Consider the following 932-nt stretch of genomic DNA (forward strand, 5'->3'; position numbering starts at 1 on the left):
GACAGATCACTTGTTGGTTAATTGAAAGAGCTATCCACGAGGACACTAGGTCACTGAGTAGAGAGAGAAGTGGCAAAGGAACCAAAGGTACAGTTAAAGGCCCCTAGGGATATGGTTGCCAACACACAATCTCCGTTCTTTTCTTCAGGATAAGGGAATTGCTGAAAGCCATTCTCTAACTTCCTCGTGCACTCAAGGAAGCAGTGCAACGAAGGAGCAATGTCGTGATAATGATAATGTATACTTTATTGAGGGGCCGATGGCGCAATATGGCAGCCTCGCCTCTGTCAGTCTGCCCCAGGGCAGCTGTGGCTACAACTGTAGCTTGCCTTCACCAGTATATGAAGTGAGAGTTGGAATGAATAGTGGAATTGTAAAGCGCTTTGAGGGGTCCCCGACAAAGCACTATATAAATGCAATCCATATTATAGTTTATTATTATTATTGATTCCCCGTGGGGAAATTCTTCTCTGCATTTAACCCATTCACTCAGTGAAGCATGGGCAGCCACCAGCTGTGTGGTGGCTGCCGGGGAGCAGTGTGTGGGGACGGTACCTTGCTCACGAGTACCTCAGGTTAGCCGTTCAGGGGATTCGAACCCCTGACCTTCCGATCATGGGTCGTACATCATCTAATTGAAAATAGGCCTTTGAAGTGGGTTGGCCCACTAACCCACTGAACAAGGTTAAAAGAGTCAGTTAAGGTAAGAAAGTCTGTGGCTAAAAAGGTCAATCCTTACAGCAAATATGAATGTTAAAATCACCAGTAATAAGAACACAGTCCTATTCAACAAAAATAGATCCTAACAGATCAGTAAAATCATGAATAAAGAATTTATTATACTTCGGCGGTCGATAAACCACGGCACACAAAGTTTTAGAAGAATTGACCAGTTCCACTAATTGAACTTCAAAGCTACCGTAGGTAGGAGA

General features: G+C 44.2%; 1 protein-coding gene across 1 annotated transcript in view; it reads left to right on the forward strand.

The window, feature by feature from the left end:
• Window positions 1–639, forward strand: part of LOC120736700 (integumentary mucin C.1-like) — an 11,770-nt gene extending 11,131 nt beyond the window's left edge. Inside the window, exon 6 of the mRNA XM_040036978.1 lies at window positions 499–639. Coding sequence (XP_039892912.1) covers window positions 499–639 — 141 coding nt within the window. The remainder of the gene's footprint in view (window positions 1–498) is intronic.
• The last annotated feature ends 293 nt before the right edge of the window (window positions 640–932 follow it).

Source organism: Simochromis diagramma, unplaced genomic scaffold (genome assembly GCF_900408965.1).
Source record: "Simochromis diagramma unplaced genomic scaffold, fSimDia1.1 OVJJ01000630.1, whole genome shotgun sequence".
NCBI lineage: Eukaryota > Metazoa > Chordata > Actinopteri > Cichliformes > Cichlidae > Simochromis > Simochromis diagramma.